Below are 19,308 nucleotides of genomic sequence, written 5' to 3' on the forward strand. Positions count from 1 at the left end.
CATCAACCACTTCTTTTGGAATACCTTTCTTCTGACCCACCCCCCACCAATATTGCCGGGTATTCAAGTGTTCCCTGCCCCTGGCCAGGTGCCTACTAGGAATACGGCGCAACTGGCCCTGGGTGAATCATTTTCACATGCCTCAAGCCTCTACTCTGAGGTTTTTTAATTTCTTCAGGAATACTATACTGTCTGGCATGATCTAATAACTCACTTCCCAGTTCTTCCCATGTCCTGGAAGAAAGTGGGGTTTTAGCTATTTCTTTTTGGAGCTGGATACCTCTTATTTTAAGTGAGTCAGGGAGACCCCTGATTAAAGGAGTTATTCTGTTTGCATCCACCAGGAGAGAAAGGGGGGATTCAAAATGATGTTTTAGTTCTCTTTCATATATCATTTGCAGGCATGCAGCCTTTTGCACATTCTCCATTATGTGCTTCATCCCTCCCTGCAGAACTACAGGTTCCCCTCTCTCCTTTGGATCAAACCCCCCTGCCCAATAGGCAGCTCGCTGGGTAAGGCTCCAGGGTCCACTTCTGTTTTTCATGGTTAGAAAAACATTATCACCCCAATAGTCCATGGCTTCAGCTTCTGTTAACATAATCTGATCACCTCCAGTTTTTGAAACTTGCCACACATATTCCACCTCAGATTCCCCAGCAGAGCGTGTAAATTCTTTACGAATTTTGGCTGGCACAGTGTAGGAGAAAGGTGCATTTTCAGTTGTGATAGTGGGGGTAGTTTCCCCATCCTCATATAAAACTTCAGTTTTAATGAGAGGTCTGACATGCACAGCAGCTTCCTTAGCTGTCAATTCTGCCCGAGGGTACATAGGGGCAGACTCACAGAATCACAGAATCACAGAAATATTCAGGTTGGAAAAGACCCTCAGGATCATCAAGTCCAACCCTACTCTACAAGGTTCACCCCTAAACCATAGCCCCAAGCAAGGTATCCAAATGGCCTTTAAGCATACCCAGGGTTGGTGACTCAACCACCTCCCTGGGCAGCACATTCCAATGCCTGACCACACTTCCAATGAAAATGTTTTCCTAATGTCCAGTCTAAACCTACCCAGTCACAGCTTGAGGCCATTCCCTCTTGTTCTGTCACTAATTACCAGCCCCTCTACAATGTCCTTTCAGGCAGTTGAAGAGAGCAATGAGGTCTCCCCTCAGCCTCCTCTTTTCCAAACTGAACAGCCCCAGCTCCTTCAGCTGCCCTTCATAAGATTTATTCTCCAGGCTCCTTCACCAGCTTCATTGCCCTCCTCTGCACTGGCTCCAGCACCTCCACATCTCTCCTGTGCCCAAAACTGGACACAATACTTGAGGTGTGGCCTCACCAGAGCTGAGTACAAGCAGCAAGCAGCAAGTGATTTTATCTTTGTTGAGTTACACAAAGAGGGACAAGCTTTAGTCTCTCACACAAGGTAAGAGAAATATCACCAGCTTCTTGCAGTGTAAATAACCCAGGTGACAGAGACAGAAGAGATGCTTCAGGGAGCATTGTGCCTTGACTATTTTGCTCATTCTCCCTTGGGCATTGAGGTCTCATTACATTCTTGGTGGAGTGGGACTCCAAGGTGGGCAGATTTACTCCATGTGTCTTTATTGCTAGTGAGCAAGAGCCCACTGGACTCTTTTGACTCCTGGCAGTAGTTACCATAGAATGGTTTGGGCTGGAAGGGACTTTAAAGATCATCTCTTCCACCTGCCCTACTAAGGGCAAAGACACCTCCTACTAGACTATGTTGCTTGTGGCCAGGTCCAACCCAGTTTTGAACACTTTCAAGGTTGAAGCCTCATGTCTCCCACACTCAAAAGCGCTTGGTAGGTAGGAGGATGGTACCAGCTCCATTCTGGATCAGTATCCTGGTGATGGGCAGACTGGCCCCAGGCCACCCAGCCCTCCCTGCATCAACTCCTCACCCTTTCTGCCCACCTTCTGGGCATCCTCCCTCCAGCATGGCAAAATGCTGCCCAGTCAACCAAACCTGCAATGAAATGTAAAACAATTACATTTGGAAATTAAATGTAGCACCACAACAGGGTGATTTACCTCCTCTTTAGCCCCATGCCCCAGGCAATCCATTTGCAGGGTTCAGTGCCATTAGGCTAGTGCTGTGTAGGATAGACCTCAGCACCTTCCACAGGTTGTGCTGAGGAGTCAGAGCAATGTCAGGTGCAACAGAGCTCCAGACATCATCAGAGCTCACTGCAGTGTGGGCACAGCACATTTCTTGATAAACATACTGGGTCTGGATTTATTCTCCCAGGATAATGCCTTGGAGCTCATTACAAGCAGTAAGGATGGTGCCAATGTGTGAGCTGGGACCCTACATGTCCCAGTTCCTCTTGGGAATTGCCCAGCATTCAAAATCTCTACAAACAGGGCTGCATATCACATCACTGCTTTGTCCAGATGTGAAGGCTGTCTTCCTCACAGGGACAGGATGCAGTGGTGCTGCTGAAGGACAAGCAGCAAGCCCGTGGTTGTAGGCTACAGAACTGCTGCAATTTTAAGGTCTCTGTTTAAATACAGGGCCAATAGAGGATGGTCCCTTTCCCAGTACCAGGGAAAGGGAATTCAGGAGTCACTTCATCTATGAGAGGTCAAGTCCTGCAGCATTACCCCTATGCAACTGCTTGTAAGAGCTGTCCAGCCCAAGGAAAGGAGGGAATGAGTAAACTATGAGTATCCCAAACTTGCTCGGGTACCACACATCTTCTTGGCACCTTGAGTTTAGCAAAATGTGGTTCAGTGGTGTCCCTTTCCATCCACACCTAGTAGCAACCACAATAAAATTCTCTAGTGAGGATGCAGTGGGCCAGACATGGAGGTTTTCCTCAAATTCCTCTAGGTAGGCGTGGAAAGTGACCTGGAGTGTTTTCCACATATGGGATTATCCACAGAAAAGGTGGAGAACTGAACCCTCTGAGCAAGGCATTTTGGAAGTGCTTCAGTACTTGGAGCCTTAGAAAGTGGTAGATGCTCTGAAAGGTGCCGCTTAGTTTGTCTGACAGTATCTGAGCCCTAACGCAGAATCCTATGGGGAAAGGCTGGCACAGGAGTGGGATAAGCTGGAGGTGAGGGAGACACTGATTTCATTGCAGAGAAGGAGTGTGGAAGGAGGGTGAATGACACATCATTAGAGAAAACAGGAAACTCATTATGATCTATAAATCTGCCTAGGTAAAAACACACAAGGCCCAGAGTGGCTGCACTTAAAATACAGGCATGGAGAAAATAAATGAGAATTAGTTTTTCATTTAAGAAATAGATCCCATTAGTTAGAAAGTGTTTATGAGTTTTGTAACATGTTGTATAGCTGCAGAGAAAGAAGTTCTACAAAGTGAAATTAGGAAAGATTTTTCTGCCACAGGTTGTCGCTGGGGACAGTGTGAATGCTACAGAGAGAGGCCGAGGGTGACACTCGTTGTCTGGAGAAACCACAGCAGCTCTTCCCATGGACACCAGAATAGGGTGGGAAGGGGGAGGAAATCTTCAGAAATATCAAAACACCTGGCTAAGGTTATGTCAGATGTTTTGTTTTCATCAGGCAGTGCTGTTTCCCTTGCATGTCAGGTAATTACACTGAGAAAAAGAATGGGCACCTCAGGACATCATCCCTTCCTGCCTGCAGTCATGCTCTCACCAAAGCATGGACCAAATTAGGGTATCTAAACTTCCAGGAGGCTGGACTCCTGCCAGATGCTGCATGACACTGTGAGTTATGAAGTTATGGGGGCCTTTGGTGCTTGTGCTCTTTCTCCTCTTGGTGCAGGTGTGCACCTGATACAGCTCAGCAGCAGGTGACTCAAATGAGATATTTAGGACACAAGCCTGGTAATTTCAATCCAGGCCCCGATTCAGCAAACAGCTTCAAGGTGGTCTCTATGTCCAGCCCCTAGAGAAGTTCCACTGATTTCTCTTCAAAGTAGGAGGGGGGTAAAGGGTGGGCAAAGGTTCACAAGTACAGTCTAAAATCCAGACTGAAGTAAATGTGCTTCAAAGGAAACATGGGTCTGCTGGCTTCATCTGGATGTAGTTGGCATCACTCCTAGTGTGCCAAGGGGTAAAATCCTGCCCTGAATCAGGGCAAGGACTTTGCATAGTCCTGAAATAGCAATGCTTTGTGGCCTTATAGCTCGGGGGTTATACAGGCTCTCATTCTGATGGACAACAGGAGGGGGCTTCTAGGTCAGCCAGACTTCTTAAGTATGGCTTTCGATACCTTCAGCAGGTAAACCGCGTTCAGGTAAACGTTGCAGCGTCTGCTGGCCGTCACTCCCCGTCCCCGAGACGTGCAGTGCTGCTGAGCACACAACCCACCCTTGTTTCGTGGGCATTTTGAGACCTCCCCGTAATTAACAACCACGGAAACTGTGCAAAGGCACAGGCTCGGCTCTCGGGCTCCAGGACCTCAGTGGGGTAGAGGCTCTGGAAGCCGCCTAGCACTTCGCACCTCTCTCCAGCCACCCAACGTTACGCGACACTACCCCTCCGGCCGCTCCGCCCAGGCCAGCCCCGCAGTCCTCCCGCTGCCGGGGCGGGCGGTGCCAGGGGCGGTGCTCCCTTATCTTTGCCCGGGGCCCAGCAGCGGCTGCAGATCGGAGCGGGGAGGTTCCGGGAGCCGGTGGTGTTTTGGAGCCTCTCGGAGCGGGCAGTGCAGGCGGTAAGAGGCGGGGGGCGAAGCTACTCGCGAGCGGCGGACTAGGGCTCGCTGGTGGGAGAAGCTTCTCGGAGCACCCGGAGCACCCGGTGGCGGCCACAGACAGCGCCTGCTCGGGCACCCCATACACAATGTGCGGCCGGAGCCCTCCGGGAAGGGTTGGGCCTCGTCTTGTGCGGGACCCGGGGGCTGATGGCAGCTGGGTGTTGGTGCGAGAGGGGAGAGCGGGCGGCCATGGCGCTGGGCTGCCGGAGGGAGCCAGCGGTGGGGCCGCGCTCGCCGCAGTTCGGGGATGAAGGGCTCAGCTGGGCTCTGGGCCTGAGAGACTCGGAGCGTTCCTGGGACAGGAAGGGACAATAAAAATATGGAATGGTTCGGAAATCAAGATGGAGTTGGTGTGGTTGTGCTGCTCATGCTGAAGCACAGATTTCCTTAAACAACCCAAACCAGAACATTTCTGCAGTTAATTTGCCTGATGCACTGCTAGTTGCCCCCAGAGCCACAGATGTTGCAGCTGCAACAGTGATCAGTGCCACCCAGGTGGGTGGGGAAAGCAAAGGAGTGGTGAGAAGGGCTTAAAAACCTAGAAAGCTTTTCCGTGTCAGACGCTGCTGGTTTGCCTCTGCAATGAGCTCATGACCGTGGGAGGGATACTTGGAGAGCAGGTTCACGCTCCCTTGCTGAAGCCTCGTGGACAAAGTCCTCCCTGGGCCACTGCCAGGAACTGGAGAATTTAGTGCCTGTGGTCCCACGCAAAGGAGGAGTTTGATGCCTTTGAGACAAACCTGGCTTCCTGTGTCCTTCTCCCAGGTTCCAGGTCACGCACACAAGCATGTCAGCTCAGATGTTCGAGGGGAGAGGGCATGCAGCTGTCTACCAGAAATACCGTTTTGCACCAGGCAAAGAGCTGCAGAAAACCATCCTCACCTACCTGCAAGAGAAGGTGAGTGGGGTATGGCCAGGATGTAGGGACAAAGGAGGTAGTAGTAATTGTGGGCAATAGCGTTTGTCCTGCTGGGAGTGTTATCTTGGCTGGTGCCATGGGGTAGAAGCAGTTGGTAGCACTTAAGATACGGGCACAGAAGAGCCTTTTGGCAGGTTGTGTCATGCCGACACTGTTCCTCTGTGGACATTGGGAGGAAACTGTTTGTGGGCAGTGAAGGAAAGAATGGGGTAAAAGCACAGAAATTGGGTGGCTGCCCACTGAGATGCATCCACTCCTCCCTGTAGAGAGCAAGCCCTGCTGAGCTGGTGGTGGATGTTGGCTGTGGGTCTGGACAAGGCACCCAATTCCTTGCGGAGCACTTCAAGAAAGTGGTGGGAACAGACATCAGTGAAGCACAGATCCAGGAGGCCAAGGATGCCCTCTCCATGCCAAACATCTCCTACCTGTGAGTGTCAGGGTAAGCAAGCTTTTGGGTCCTCATGCAGAGGTGGTGTTTTGTGAGTATAAATCTTGTCAAAGCCAGTGGGTGCCAAAGTAAAACCCATTTGATAGGGTTCCTGGTATAAGTAGGCTTTATCCTAGACTTACAGTAGCCATGGTCTTGCATCCTAAATGGTCATCACTGACTCCAAAGACATGCCTACTGATTTCATGTCCTGCCCCAAATCTCCAGCACAGAAGGTTCCACCTCAACATGAGGAGGAACTTCTTTACAGAGCACTGGAACAGATTCCCCAGAGAGGTTGTGGAGTCTCCTTCTCTGGAGACTTTCAAGACCCATCTGGATGCATTCTTGTGTGACCTGCACTAGATTCTATGGCCCTGCTCTGGCAGGGGGGTTGGACTCGATGATCTCCAGAGGTCCCTTCCAACCCCTAACATCCTGTGGTCTGTGATCTGGTCCAGGGTGTGCCCTGCAGAGGAGCTGCCCTTTGAGGATGCTTCGGTGGACATCCTGACTTCATTTGCAGCTGCACATTGGTTTGATATCGAGAAGTTCATGAAAGAAGCAAACAGAGTGCTTAAGCCAGGTGGTTGTGTGACCATCAGCACCTATACTGTGGACATGAGTGTTTGTTATGGGAACTACTCCGAAAAGCTGACCAAGATCTTCAGGGAGGTGAGGTGATGATGCAACCTAAACCACAGGGTTTCCCTTACTTGTCCGGGCAGGGTAAAACGTACTTGCATGCAGAAAAAAAAAAGAATGCACTTAGGGGCACAACTAGAGGGCCTCTGTTGTGGGGTGGGACATGGCTGAGATAGGGTTTAGTGGCTCCCATGTAGTGCTGGGGATGGATGGATGAAGGGAGGGGTAGGACAATAGGACAGGCTCTTGTGTGTTGAGAAGGGCTGCAGAGCACGTTTGACTGGCTGGAAGCATCGGAAAGACTTCTCTTGATTACAGTGAAATGAATGGGAAATAGAAACTGTTTGGAAAGAGAGGTTTTAATGCTGGAGTCCAGAGGAGGACTACAAAGATGACCAAAGGCTGGAGCATCTCTGCTATGAGGATGGGCTATGGGAGCTGGGGTTTTTCTGCCTGGAGAAGACTCCAGTGGCACCTTATAGCTGCCTTGCAATACCTACAGAATAGCTGGAGAGAGACTTCATCAAGGTGTCTAGCAACAGGGGGAATGGTTTTAATCTTAGGGAGAGTAGATTTAGACTAGATCTTCAGAAGAAACTCTTCAGAATGAGGATGATGGAGACTCTGGAATAGGTTGCCCAGAGTGGTTGTGCATGCCCTCTCCCTGGAGGTGTTTAAGGCCAGAACAGATGAGGCCTTGAGCAGCCAAGTCTAGTAGGGAGGCATCGCTGCCCATGGCAGGGGGGTTGGAGTAGATGATCTCTGATGTCCTTTCCAACCTAAACCATTCAATAATTTTACTGAGTGAGACTTTCCATTAGGTGAGTAAGAACACAATAGGGAGGAGGACAGAACCCTTTATAAGAAAATAGGGACCTTAAATTCCAAATGCTAAGAAGATTTTGGTGTTTTCATGAAAGAAGTATTTTTAAAAGTGTATTTTTGACTGCATCAGATCAAGGGTCAAGTAGACCTTAGTGAAGTGGAACCTGAGAGCTTCACCTGGTTTTGTGCTGGTTTTCTAACCTGCTGTCTTTTACAGTGCTGGGACACAATTTTAAAATACTCACACAGTAGGATAAAATACGTCTTAGACGACTACAAAACGATCTTTGAGGCCTTGCCATTTCCAGACAAGAAGAGGTGAGCAGAAACCCTTTGGTGCAGCACTGGGAGAGGACAGAGGTGGTGTCTTGGTTCCTCCATAGAGTTTCTCTGCCACTGGCATAGTGAGGACTCAGGGGACCAGGGATTGGCAGAGCTGGTAGCTGCTGGGTTTCAGCAGATTCCTTTGCATTGTGGCAGAGCCATGTCCTGATGGACTTGATGCTGCTCCATCCTGGGCCAGCAAGTGTGGTCATAAGGGCTGCATGGAGCCTTCCTGCTCAAGGCAGAATTAGGTTAGATTTTTTTTCAGCTGGTAGTTTATGGTCTGTTGAAGCTTCTGGGCAGCTCACTTAATGGATGAAGGGACAACATGGAATAAGAGAAGAGACCTGCCTCAGAACTCCAGAGAGCGAGTGCCTGGTCCCCCAGCACAGACCAAGGCACTGACACTGCAGTCAATAAGGATGTGCTGGTGGTGCAGAGTTGTTAGAGTCCCAGCTGCAGAAGGGAGTGGACTCAGCAGATAGGCCTGTGTCAAAAAGGCTGATTGAGTTACAGATGGTCCCAGGGACAACCTAGCAATCTGTGCTTCTCCAGTGGTGAATAAATTAGAGCTCCTGACCCACAAAGTGCCTCTATCAGATGTTGCTTCCTTCTGTTGGTCCTTTGAGGTCCTTTGATGGTGTCAGGCATTTTATTGGTCACTCCCTCAAACTGTTACCCTTGTTCCATTGCCTTGGAGATTTAACTTGCTCCTTTCTTCCCTAGAATCACTGATATCTTTGACAACATTCCCATGACAGTTGCTGGTGTGATTGGTTATATGGAGTCTACCTCTTCGTATCAAGTTTTTCTGAAGAATGACCCTGAAGCTGCAAAATCTCTCCTCCAGGAGACTGAAAAGAGGTGAGAAAACTGCTTGGGAAATCAAGCAGGTTATGGAGGACCTGCCTTATATCACGCACAAAGTGTGAGGTTCTGGAGAGCCTCTCAAAGCTCAATGTGAGCTGTGCAGCGACGGGCTCCCTCTGCCCCTCAGGTACAGGCAAAAACTTAGAGGTGAAGCACCATATCCTCAACTGCACTGAAGCAGGACTGACTTCAGTTTGAGTCAGTTGACTTCAAGTCCCTATGGCTGTGTGGTGGTCTTGCAGTGATGTATCCATGTAAGGCTGATGTCAGAGATATCTTGAGTTTCTTTGCCTTGCTCTTGATTAGCAGAGAGCCAGAGAAATATTGACAGTTGCATCCTAACCAGTCTGCATTAGCCCCTAAGACTGGCCTGCTGCAAAGCTGGGAAGGGGACATGCCTCTGTGCCTGCTAATTTCTTCACTGACCAGAACAACCTTTGTGCACGGGTTGGGAGCCTCTGCCATCAAGATGTCTGTGCTTGGGTGGAAGAGCCCCGTCTCTGGTTGTGGATAGTTCTGCCTGGGCAGAGCAAAACTCTTCCTCTGTTTCTTGTTTCAGGATGCTGGAAACAATGGGAATTAATTCACCTGAAACCCCAGTGGAGTTTCGTGTGAGGCACGTCTGTGTGCTGGGGTGCAAAGGAAAATGAGAACAAACACTTCTGCTGGTCTGGTGCTGGGTGGAAGGAGAAAGTGGCTTGTCCCACTTTTAATCACTTATATTCCTTGGGAAGATTGATGATGATTTGGGTGTTCAGAAGCTTGATTTTCTGTGGAAAGCAGAAGCTTACGCCTGCTCTTGGTTCCTGTCCACTTTGGTGCTCCAGTCTGCTGAGTGGTGTGCCCTTCTGTGTCTGGAAGGGTCCAGTTTCATACTGGTGGTCGGACTGGCCGTGGCGAGAAGAATCACAGTAACAGCTACGAAACTCACTGCATTTCTTACACAATAATAATAACAAAAGCTGCAAGAAAAGTTACTTGTGGTCCCTCTTTTTAAGAGAGTCTGTAGAGTACCTGTTGTGGGAATTACTGTGCTTCACATTCAGAGCTTACCTAGGCCCTGAGTGGCCTTCTGTTTCCTGTGTTAGGTGGTTTTGGGTAGAAAGGGCCATTTGCCCAGGCTAAGCTGGGAGCTGTTTTGGAGTCCTGAGATGGAAAGAGGCTCTTCTCACCTACTCTGTGCCCCCATCCCTGCCTGAGTCAGGTGGATGTGCAGCATCTGTCAGCCCGTGACTTGGACAGCAGCACTCTGTGCTGGGTTAGGAACTGGCTGGAGGGCCGAGCCCAGAGAGTGGTGGTGAATGGTGCCACATCCGGCTGGCGGCCAGTCACCAGTGGCGTCCCCCAGGGATCAGTGCTGGGCCCCATCCTCTTTAACATCTTCATGGATGATATGGATGAGGGGGTTGAGTCAGTCATCAGCAAGTTTGCAGATGACACCAAGTTGGGAACAGATGTTAGTCAGAGGGTAGAAAGGCTCTGCAGAGGGACCTTGACCAGATGGGCAGAGTCCAGCATGATGGCATTCAACAAGTCCAAGTGCCAGGTGCTGCACTTTGGCCATGGCAACCCCAGGCAGACCTACAGGCTGGGGTCAGAGTGGCTGGAGAGCTGCCAAACAGAAAGGGACCTGGGGGTGCTGATTGACAGCTGGCTGAACATGAGCCATCAGTGTGCCTAGGTGCCCAAGAAGGCCAATGGCATCCTGGCCTGCATGAAGAATAGTGTGGCCAGCAGGAGCGGGAAGTCATTGTGCCCCTGTACTCAGCACTGGTTAGGCCACACATTGAGTCCTGTGTCCAGTTCTGGGCCCCTCAGTTTAAGGAGGCCATTGAGACACTTGAACGTGTCCAGAGAAGGGCAACAAGGCTGGTGAGAGGCCTTGAGCACAAGCCTTATGAGGAGAGGCTGAGGGAGCTGGGATTGTTTAGCCTGGAGAAGAGGAGGCTCAGGGGAGACCTCATTGCTGTCTACAACTACCTGAAGGGTAGTTGTACCAGGAGGGAGTTGGTCTCTTCTCCCAGGCAACCAGCACCAGAACAAGGGGACACAGTCTCAAGCTGCGCCAGGGGAAGTTTAGACTTGAGGTGAGGAGAAAGTTCTTCACAGAGAGAGTTGTTAGCCATTGGAGTGGGCTGCCCAGGGAGGTGGTGGAGTCACTATCCCTGGAGGTGGTCAAGAGGGGATTGGACGTGGTCTAGTAGTCATGAGGTCTTCGGTGACAGGTTGGACTTGATGATCTTTGAGGTCTTTTCCAACCTTATTGATTCTATGATCTGTGCCTCAGGGTTGCTCAGTGCTGTGCTAGCACTGCAGCTCTGGCCCTCACAAGGTGAACTGTCTTCACAGCTTGGGAGCCTTTCTGCACTTGCAGCTGCAGGGACCAGGTTTGTGCTCCTCTGGCTTTCAGCCTGCTATCACTCCCTGGCACTGCCAAGGGGAGATGAGAGGCTGCACCTTCTGGGAGGGGCAGATGGAGGCAAGGGGTTCAAGGCTGGGCACAGCCCAGTACAGGTTCCCTCCTGTTTGCTTTCTGGATACTTTTAATACCAGACACAGCCTCCTTACCTGTAATTCCAGCTCTGGGCAAGAAGTCAACCCTGATGCCATGGGGAGAGCTGCAGCTTCACTCTGTCTCACATCAGTGCATTATTAAGGAAGGCAAAAGTGATACCTCTGCTCCAGCCCTCAAGAGCACCTGGAGGGAGCTGGAGAAAGGGAGACAAATATAAATGTTGCCAGATAGTTCCAGAAAAAGCCCTGACCCTGAGACAGGCAGAGAGCAAGATCTTACCTGTAATGTGACACAGAGCAAAGGCTTTGACTTGGCTTGCTGCCTCCTAGGAAGGTGGTGTGGTCCCATGAGGGCAGCTACAGGGAGGAACGCCCATTGCTGATGCAAGGCTGGGCCTTGTGTCAGTGGTCATGTTTTGGAGAAGATTTCATTGAGCAGTGATGCTGGATCAAGCCCTGCTCTCGGTGCAGAAGCTGCAGCAGGTACAGGTTGTATTTGGGCAAGCAGTGGCCAAAAAGACCTATCTTGCTGGGCGAGCATGGAGCTGATGGCTTGCCACCTCCTGAAGGAGCACTAGAGGTCCCTCCCCGCCCAGGACTGCACCAGATGATAGACTCCCGGGAAGCCCATACGGCTTCCCTGGCCGGAGAAGCCCCTGCTCGGCCGGCAGGGCTTGTCCTGGTGAGGTGCATCCCCACAGCCATGCCTGGGCAGGGAGGTGTCCCGGGTAGGTGTCCCTACCGCGCTGGCACAAACGCTATGGGGAAGAAGTGCTTCTTTTCCTCGCTTTTAAATTTAAAGCCCTTTAAATCCACTCACTAGATAACGTAATAATTAGCAGTCCTTCCCTCCCCAGCATCAGCAGGACACTCGGGGCATCCCCCGGGAGGGTACAGTGGGCGCCTGGCTGTCGTGCCACCATGGATTGCATCAGCGCTACGCTCAGGCATGATGTCAGCAGTGTGGGGTGGCACAAACCAGTCTGACAGCGTGGTGGCTGCTGCAGCGTGCCAAGAGGTGATGAAGAGCTCTGGGGTGCACAGTGGCACCAGCAGCACTTGGTGGCACTGACACCCTGGGCTGGTGGGGACGGGCCCGGTGATGGCTGCCAAGCAGAAGCCACCTGGTGTCCTGTGCCCCAGCAGTGTCAAGCTGTGAACAGGGCTCCCACACATCACACAGGGATTTTTTCCTTTTTTTTTTAAAGCTGACTTTTTTGGCTCTAACTTCTTTTTCAAGACCAGTGACTTTAGTAGGTGCCAGTTCCTCCCAGATGAGCCCACCAGCTCCAGAGGGGATCAGGAAGGAGTGATCTGGGCTCGTTTTTCCCTGCACCAGCGGCGTGTCTTGTGGCCAAGGCATTTCCATGCTCGTGCCACGCGGCACCGATGAGTCATAGAGCCATTACCTCACCTGCACTGGCACCAAACTTGCCCACAGCCCTGCCTGTTTTCACTTTCCTTCTCGCACCTGGGATCTCCCACATGCCTGGAATTTCTTGCTCTGAGTAGGTTTGCGTTGATCTAGCCTCTCGAGCCATGTGAATCTCAGGAGGGGACTCCACTGTGCCATCTGCACAGCTTTACCAGCATGACCATTGTTTGCAGTCAGAACTGGGACTTGCTGGGGCTGAAGAATTGACTGAAATGAGTTCCCAGCACCCTGCAGACCCCACTGGGCATGACATGGCATCTCCAGCCCATGCCAGCTTTGGGAGACCCTCTGCTGTCATGGCAGGAGCCAGCACTAGTGCAGTTTTGTGCCAAATACAGACAGGATTTGCCTGCCAGGCTGGTGACTAGGGTATGGTGAAGAGTGGTGTCACCATGTGAGAAGGTTGCTGGTGTGCTGACGCCCAGGATCGAAAGACCATGAGCCTTCAGGGAAGAGCCCTCACTGCTGCCTGGCCAGGCACCTGTGGGCTTGGCTATGGGTGGTGGTGAGTAAGGCACAGATATCTGTGCAAGGCCTCCTGGATATCTTCAGCCCTTCATCACAGCTGCCGTTTGTGAGCTGTGCTCACAGCCCTGACTTCCCCACTTGGCTTTTGCTTTTCCTTTGGTGACTCCAGAACTCTTCTGCCTGAATGAAGAGATGAAGTTTCACTCTACTTCTCCAACCAGAAGTGATACCCATGAGACAAAAGCCACAGTGACGGGGGAAAGGAGCCAAAGGGAAGCTGGGTACCTCAAGGATATGACGCTGCTCTGGGACCTGACGTGATCCGAGAGTGACCACAGTGCTGTCCCCAGTGGGGGTCCAGGGCATGAAGCAGCAGCTCATGGTGGGTCTGTCAGCATGTGAAGGTGTGACCACCACCACAGAAGGCAATCTTCCAACCCTTCTCTAGGTCTGCAGGCAAAGCCATCACAGCACAGCAGGTGCTGGACATCACAGTCTGGGTGCTGGGAACCTTGCTCCAACCCCACTGATTGCTGCTGGAGATCCCATTCCAGGTGGCAAAAAACTCCAACCTTCCTTGTACCTGGGTCTGGAGGAGGAAATCCACTGCAGTGGTTCCACCACCTGGGATCCTGAGCTACCATCAGCCCCTTCACTGTGACCTGAAGAGCTCTAGGCAGAGCCAGGACCCCCACTCTCTCCTCTCCCTCATGAGAACCATGTCTATTTTTACACCCATCAGGCTTTTTCACTAAGGTGACATCTTTTCCAGCTGAGCTCAGGCATCATAGGTGAAGTTATGCTGCCTTGGGCTTTATTTTTGTAGCTGTTATTGATCATGAATGAGTTCCACTGAATGAAAAAATGATGTTTCTAAATCGGTATGTTTCTTTAATAGGAGAGGAAGGAATGACAGTGCTGTGGTTCTGTTCACTCAGAGTGCAGACAAGGGACTCGAGCCCTGGCTGGGGCTCAGGCACAGCAGCCTGAATGGGATTTGGGCCAGCAACATCCTCCACGACTTGCCATGAAGGAAAACTCTACTCCCACTATGCTTTAGTGCCACATTTGGCTGCCATGGCTCTTCTCCAGGTTCCGTGTCCATCTGACTTGGTCAAAGCCAAGATAGCCACTGCCCGAGCCACACTGCTCCCTCCCCCTCCTGTGGCCTGAAATTGTGCCAGGGGAGGTTTAGATTGAATATTGGGGAAAATATCTTTACCAAAAGAGTGGTCAGGCATTGGAACAGGTTGCCCAGAAAGATTTGAGTTGTGTGGTCATAGCACTTTGGGACATGGTTTAATGGCCATGGTGGTCTTAGGCTGATGGTTAGACTTGAGATCTTAGAAGTAATTTTGAACTGAAACAACTCTGTTATTCTGTGATGCCTTTCCTGCATTGGGAGGAGTATTTCCAGCATTTGAAGGAGGTGATCCCTCTCACTGCTCAGCACTGATGAGGCTATGCTTGGAGTGCTGCATACAGTTCTGGGCTTCCCAGTGTGAAGGATAGATGGGCATACTGGAGAGTTCAACAAAGACCATGAAGGTGAAAGGATTGGACCATCAATCATATGAAGAAAGGCTGAGAGATCTGGGATTTTTCAGGCTGGAGAAGAGAAGGCTCAGAAGCTCTCAGTGATGCCTGTTGATGGGACAGGAGGCAATGGGCACAACCCTAAATGCATGATTCATATGAACAGAAGAAAACACTTTTTTACCACGAGAGTAGTCAAACACTAGCACAGATTGCACAGGGAGACTGTGAAGCCTCCACTCTTGGAGATATTCAAAACTGGATGATATCCTGAGCAACCTACTCCAGCTGATCTTGCTATAATAGGGGTTGGGGTGGTCCCAGCCCATCTCCATGACTTGGCACAGCGTGTCCATGTTGGTCTGCCTGCCTCTAGGTGTATCTTTCCTCAGCCTTGTGGAACTTTTTCTTGTTTGCACAGACTCCTTGAAGCCAGCAGTCTGTTTCCAAATGTGAACATTAATAACTGGGTCCTTCTGGAGCAGCATTCCTCTACATGAGGCACCACACAGTGCATTTATGCCTGTTGCTGTGTTGTTGTGTGTTTGCTTTTTAGATACAGGTTATTGCTCTAATTTCCAATTAACACTTGATGAATGCATGAAGCTACAAGCAGAGTGATGATGGCTTCAGGTTGCAGGAGGTTACCTCAAGGAAAGGATGGATTTTGCTGAATGAGCACACAGTTCCAGCAAAGGCATGTCAGTACACAATATTTGCATTTCCAGGCTAAACAGGAAAGAAACTTCAGCAGCTTGTGAGGGTGGCAGCCCCACTTTTCTCCAGCTGCCTTGCCGCACAACTCTGTTGTCCCACCTGAAAAACATAATGTGGAAGTGCTTCTGCTTTCAGCCTTTATCCTGCTTTTGTAGTGAACTTGGTCCCTCAGGGTCACACACCTGTAAAACTCATGCCTACAGCTTACCTTGAGCAGTAGCCACTGCTGGATGCTGCTTTTGTCTCCTCCCTGCCATGGCTGTTGTGCTACACTTCCTGCAGGGAAGTTGTGACACAAACTCTTGATGCCACCTGGGATGCTCTAAAACTGTCCTGGCTGTCCCAAGCCTGATGTTCCCATGGGGCTGCATGCCTTGGGGACTCTCACAGATTTCACATGGTGCTAGGCTGGGTCATGCCCAGGCTTCCCTGTACTTCCCACCATCTCTGTGACATTCAGTGTGGCAGCAGTGTCCCTCGTTCAGCTCTTTGGAGGTGTGTGTGCAGCTCAAGCACTCCCTGCATTCCCACGGTGCTGGGTGCATTCGTGCAGTCGAGGCCGGCAGCAGGAGGCGCCTCCCTCGCTCACACGCTTTCGCTTTCCTCTTTCCAGAGTTGCCAGAGCTGCCAGGCTCTGGATTTTCCTGCCAACCTGAAAGTGCAATTGGTACAGGCAGAATAAAAAGCTAGGGAGATGGGGCAGCAAGGCAGTCACACCGAGGGAAGCAAAGCAGAACTCCAAGACCAGCCCCGCAGCCGAGAGAGCCACCTGTGTCAACGCGCCCAGCATCTCCAGAGCAGGGAATTAGAAGACTTGGCTCTGGTTCATCCTCTGGATTCTTGCCATATTGTAACCTGCTCACTGCTGAGCTCTCATTGGCAAAATGCTGCACCTCAACTTCATCCTGCTAATTGTTCTGTTACTTGGGGCCAGTCTCGGGGATGCCTTCCCCTCAGACGCCCTCAAGAAGACCTGCAGTCTGTCCAAGTACCAGTCCCCCGTGCCCCATGAGCTGAAGGCTGTGCAGAAGATGAAACAAGAGTTTGTGAGTACCACTGGCAATGAGGGTCCGTGGGCTGGTGGGAGGCAAGGCAGATGGGATGCCACACTCAAGACCCTGAGTGACAAAGTGGATATTTTCTGCAGCAGTTTGGGAATGAGGAGGATTGTTTTCCAAGGGAGTTTGGGGACAAGGATGCTGGACCAAATTTTGTCCTGGTTTCAAACCCCTCAAGGCTGCTGGGGGTTGTAGATCATCCCCAAAAGTCAAGATGACAGCACTTCAATCCCTTTTGGTTTCTGCCTGCAGGAGGATGACCTCTTGCTGCTCTCAGACCGCAGATGCCACACCAACCTCTTCCATCGGAAAAAGACTCTAGTGGCGGCAGAGCTGTCGGTAAGAGCGAGGCGATGCTGTAACATAGGGGTACAGCCCCCTTTCTGTCTGGCACCTTCCATCGGCTAGTCCTACCTACATCTGCACTCCTGGGCAGGGCTTCGAAGCCCCTTTCTCCAGCCCACAGGCAGCCTTAGCACTTTGGGTCCCTAACCAGGAGGGTCCCCCCTGCAGGTACCTGACCGACTGATGCTGGTAGAAGCTGAGCTGGACTTTGCCATCACCATGCTGGAGCTCCCTGCCCCCACCAGATTCACTGGGACGCGCCAGCGCCCCTTGGCCTTCCTCACTCAGGCCCGGCAGGACCTGCGAGACTGCGTGAGTGCCCCTGCAAAATCCTCTGGCCCTGTGCCGGCTCAGCAGCCCCAGGGCTGACAGCAGCAGCACTGTAGAGCATCGCCAGTACTCATGTGGCTGTTTTCCTTGTAGATGGCCACAGAGGCACCTTCACATCAGCCCTCCAGGAAACTGAGGCACCAGCTGCAAAAGCTGGAGACAGCCAGGAAAACAGTAAGTCAGGCCAGTGGGGCGAGGGGTTTTGGGGTGTCAGCAGCTGCACCCCATTCCAGCTGCTAACCTGTCCCTTCTCCCCACCACAGGAGACCACGGGCTGCCTGGAGGCCTCTGCCATCCTCCACATCTTCCACATCCTGAAGGACCTGCAGTGTGCAGCTCTCCGGGACCAGTGCACTTAAGCCCCTGCGCACAGCATGGCCAGCGCTTCATGGGCCACTCACCAACCAAGGGGTGCCCTGAGGACCAGGAAGAATTACTTTTATTGCACCCTTAGGCTGTAGCTCCTATTTAAGCCTGTTTTTTTGTTTTGGTTTTGGTTGGTTGGTTTGGGGTTTTTTTAGCTCAGGGAGCAGTTTCTTCTTCACAGTCTTTTAAATTATTGGGCTTTATGGTGTATGGCTTAGGGGGAGGTACAGAAAAGCCCACCCTGGAGTATATTTATATTCATATTTATATGTATATTTATATTTGTTGAAAATCTTTGGTTTGCTGGATTTTAAACCACTCTTTTTTAAAAATGACATCTATTTTTTATCCTGTTATTTATTACAGATTATATTATGTACATTTGCCTGTATCCACTATTTTTTTACATGCTGTATAATATGAAAAATAAACTGGATGCCATAAACTGACCAGCTGCCATCGTATGTCTTTACTACTCTTCGCTGTAACATTGTCCCTTTGGAAAAGTGAGTCACTGTGGGGGTGAGGGGGACGAATTCTGAGGATCTGAAAATGAAGAACTTAGGCACTCATGCTCATCTCCAGCACCATGACCACCCTCCCAAGGACAGAGGGATGCTGTTGGGGCTAGGGCTGTCCCTGCCTGATCAGGGAAAGGAGCCTGCTGGCCATCTGTCTTAGGTGGTGCAAACCAGGGAATAAACCCTGGAGGAGCCCACAGCCTAACACGATGCTGTTGTGTGAAATTGGGGGAGTAAACTTAATAAGAGATGAACCCTGTGGTGTTCTAGCCGAGACCTCAGTGATCAGAGGGGCTAGGGGTGGCTGGACTTATTTCATCATAGGGATCCCAGTTAGGATGGGTTGCTGTAGATCCAGTACTAGACACACTAACAGCCTGGTTTGCTGTAGGTCTGCTTGCCTTAAAAGGCAGTAGTGGGATGCACGAACACCACCACAATTTCCCGCGGTTATCAGTCACCAGATGCACAAGCAGCCCAGTTAGCTGCAGGTCTGCTTGCATTTCAGCAGCCAGACACACCAATAACACATGTTTTTTTTACACTTCTACAGGATTGCCATTGCCAATGATAGGGACTTAACTGCAGAAATTGCTCTACAGCCTGCAGAAAATACAATTGTAATTATCTTTACTGCTCCTGTTGTTCCTTTTTTTAACTGGTCAATAGTAGGCTGAACATGAGCCAGCAGTGTGCCCAGGTGGCCAAGAAGGCCAATGACATCCTGGCCTGCATCAGGAACAGTGTGGCCAGCAGAAGCAGGGAGGTCATTCTGCTCCTGTACTCAGCACTGGTTAGGCCACACCTTGAGTCCTGTGTCCAGTTCTGGGCCCCTCAGTTTAGGAAAGATGTTGAGCTGCTGGAATGTGTCCAGAGAAGGGCAGCAAAGCTGGGAAGGGGTTTGGAGCATAAGCCCTAGGAGGAGAGGCTGAGGGAGCTGGGGTTGCTTAGCCTGGAGAAGAGGAGGCTCAGGGGAGACCTCATTGCTCTCTACAACTACCTGAAGGGAGGTTGTAGCCAGGAGAGGGTTGGTCTCTTCTCCCAGGCAACCAGCACCAGAACAAGAGGACACAGTCTCAAGCTGCACCAGGGGAGGTTTAGGCTGGATGTTTAGGAAGAAGTTCTTCATAGAAAGAGAGATTGGCCATTGGAATGTGCTGCCCAGGGAGGTGGTGGAGTCGTCATTACTGGAGGTGTTCAGGAAGAGACTTGATGGGGTGCTTGGTGCCATGGTTTAGTTGATTAGATAGTGTTGGGTGATAGATTGGACTCGATGATCTCAAAGGTCTC

The 19,308-nt window shown here is 51.0% G+C and overlaps 2 protein-coding genes across 2 annotated transcripts; both read left to right on the plus strand.

Annotated features, from left to right (window-relative positions):
- Positions 1-5,464: 5,464 nt before the first annotated feature.
- Positions 5,465-9,472, plus strand: LOC104300538 (putative methyltransferase DDB_G0268948). Its single transcript, XM_009900834.2, has 6 exons — positions 5,465-5,616; positions 5,904-6,064; positions 6,526-6,739; positions 7,752-7,852; positions 8,585-8,722; positions 9,288-9,472. Exons 1-6 carry the CDS (start codon positions 5,506-5,508, stop codon positions 9,376-9,378), a joined length of 816 nt encoding a protein of 271 aa, XP_009899136.1. The 5' UTR covers positions 5,465-5,505; the 3' UTR covers positions 9,379-9,472.
- Positions 9,473-16,282: 6,810 nt separating this feature from the next.
- Positions 16,283-17,490, plus strand: LOC104300550 (interferon lambda-3-like). The gene is made up of 5 exons (XM_009900846.2): positions 16,283-16,444; positions 16,712-16,795; positions 16,970-17,113; positions 17,225-17,305; positions 17,395-17,490. The coding sequence occupies exons 1-5, from the start codon at positions 16,283-16,285 to the stop codon at positions 17,488-17,490; spliced, it is 567 nt and encodes a 188-aa protein (XP_009899148.1).
- Positions 17,491-19,308: the final 1,818 nt, after the last annotated feature.

The sequence above is a fragment of the Dryobates pubescens genome, chromosome 2 (genome assembly GCF_014839835.1).
Source record: "Dryobates pubescens isolate bDryPub1 chromosome 2, bDryPub1.pri, whole genome shotgun sequence".
NCBI classification, from domain to species: Eukaryota; Metazoa; Chordata; class Aves; order Piciformes; family Picidae; genus Dryobates; species Dryobates pubescens.